Source organism: Polypterus senegalus, chromosome 12 (assembly GCF_016835505.1).
Source record: "Polypterus senegalus isolate Bchr_013 chromosome 12, ASM1683550v1, whole genome shotgun sequence".
In the NCBI taxonomy this organism is placed as follows: Eukaryota; Metazoa; Chordata; class Cladistia; order Polypteriformes; family Polypteridae; genus Polypterus; species Polypterus senegalus.
In genome coordinates this window covers 64,462,332-64,464,637 of record NC_053165.1, presented here as the reverse complement: position 1 = coordinate 64,464,637, position 2,306 = coordinate 64,462,332, and the positions used below count along the sequence as shown (strand labels likewise).

The 2,306-nt window shown below is 41.5% G+C and overlaps 1 protein-coding gene across 1 annotated transcript; it reads left to right on the top strand.

Moving 5' to 3' along the window:
- LOC120540488 (hydroxycarboxylic acid receptor 3-like) lies at positions 1-1,239 on the top strand. Its single transcript, XM_039771326.1, has one exon. The coding sequence runs from the start codon at positions 1-3 to the stop codon at positions 964-966; it is 966 nt and encodes a 321-aa protein (XP_039627260.1). The 3' UTR covers positions 967-1,239.
- The last annotated feature ends 1,067 nt before the right edge of the window (positions 1,240-2,306 follow it).

Below are 2,306 nucleotides of genomic sequence, written 5' to 3'. Positions count from 1 at the left end.
ATGAATGACTGCGCTTTAAGAAACGACTGGCTGCCCGCTGTGCTAAGACCAGTACTTATAATCGAGTTCATCGTCGGACTCCTTGGGAACGGACTGGCCCTTTGGATCTTCTGCTGGCGCATAAAGACCCTGAAGTCAAGCACCGTCTACCTGTTCAACCTTGCCGTGGCGGATTTTCTTCTCATTGTGTGTTTGCCTTTCCGCACCGATTACTATATAAGAGAACGAGACTGGATCTTCGGTGACATCCCTTGCAGGGTCATGCTGTTTATGGTGTCCCTGAACCGAGCGGGGAGTATTGTGTTTCTCACAGTAATCGCCGTGGATCGTTATTTCAAGGTTGTGCATCCCCATCACATGTTCAACGTGCTATCAAAGAGCTATGCAGTCAAGATTTCACTTCTGCTTTGGGGTCTGACTGGAGTAATGACCGTCTATTTAATGACGGAATCCCATTTAGAAGCGGAAGGAGAACAGAACTCCTCTGTTCAGCACTGCGAGAGTTTCAAGTTAGGCGCAAGAGCTGTCGGGACGTACCTGTGGCACATCACCTTCTTCATTGCAGAATTCATCGTCCCGCTTTGCATCATTTTCTCCTGCACCCTGTGTATCTCGAAGGAGCTCAGGAAGCGGGGCATGACTAAAGATCAACGGATCACACGGGCACTGCAGGCGGTGCAAGCTGTTGCTGGAGTATTCATCTTTTGCTTTCTGCCCAGCAGCGTTGGAATTATAGTCGTCATGATCGCTAAGAGTCTAGGGAACTGTCAAGCGTACCAACTCGCAGGACAAATATTTTATACCAGTTTGTCACTAACCTACTTTAACAGCATGTTGGACCCAGTTGTCTATTACTTTTCAAGCCCCACTTTTAGGCAAGCACTAAAGAATGTCACCTCTAAAAAAGAACACAGTAAGCAGCGGGGAACCAATCGCTCGAAAGAGTCGGATACCAGCAGTGTTTAAGACATGTCAAGTGTAAAGATGGACGCGAACGCTACTAATTGGCAAAAAATGACCTAGTACTTTGAAATCAGGAGTGAGTGCGTCGGAAAAGAAAAATGATACACAGTGGGGCTTGCTTTGCTGATACGCAGGTATTCTGTTACACACAAGTCTGTATTATCTTGCAGCCCATTGGCTGCAGAGAACAATTAGTTCCCAATCTGGGTGGGACACACCAACACAAGGTGTATCTTTGCCTTTTTTGACAATGCCGAGTTGAAACTGATTATTATGAGGGCGAATAAAAAAAATGTTTTAAACTCACTTTACCTGAGAGATGTTATAACGCGTGCTTATTTGTTATGCTAAAATATATAACTTAAAATATGCTAAAATATAAAATAAAATTTACCAAATACAAGTCTTAAAATTCATTTACTTGCATATATTACGTAAGGAAGGGAAGTTTTAAGACAAAGGTATACCTCAAAGGAAAATATACCTAAAATTAATAAATGTTTGGCTATTATGATAATTATCATTTGTTGAAGGCACACCAACACCAGCATGGGTCTATTCATTTTTGTCTTACTTTTGGAAGGTGAGGCTTCTCTTTATATTGACAACTGTGCTAGAGCAAATAAATAGTTTGACCTTTAACAGTTTTACCTTGTTAACCACCTTATCTCTGCAACACCTTTCCCTGGGCAGGAACCAGTCTTGGTTAGGACGTCAGTGGTATTTTTGGTTAAATGTATTGACAGATGTGCAAAATGTATGTGCTTCAACCTGCTTACACTGTTAACCAATCTACTTTATATAGTAACTTTCAGGGAGTTGGGACAACCACTGGGAACAATGACAACTATACTTGCTTTACTTTGCAAATATCAAACTTAAATTATTAGACAACAGAGTAAATGCTGACCACTCCTGTTGTGCTTATATGCATGGGTAGTTTTTAATTTACCTTATGCTTTATTTTATTTTTCTCTATACAAAGTAGTTGACTGAGATACGACCCCCACGACCCCTGAAAAACCTCTGACTTTGAATAGTCACACTGCGTCAGTACAAAGATGTGCATTGTCTTATGAAGGAGCATCTGTAGCATTTCTTCTCCCACATCTATCTGCTGAGTCATTTGTTAGCTAAAAGCCCGCAATGATGTAGCAGAGAGGATGAGCAGCATTATTTATAATTGTCACCCATTCGGTATTCATTATCTCCTCCACTGCTTCATTAGGTTGAGAATATGTTATAACAGCTGAGCCTACCTTCTTAATCAGCTTGTTGATTTGGTCAGCCTCACCTAAAGCAATGTACCATCCCACCACACCACACATTTTTAAAGCTATAAA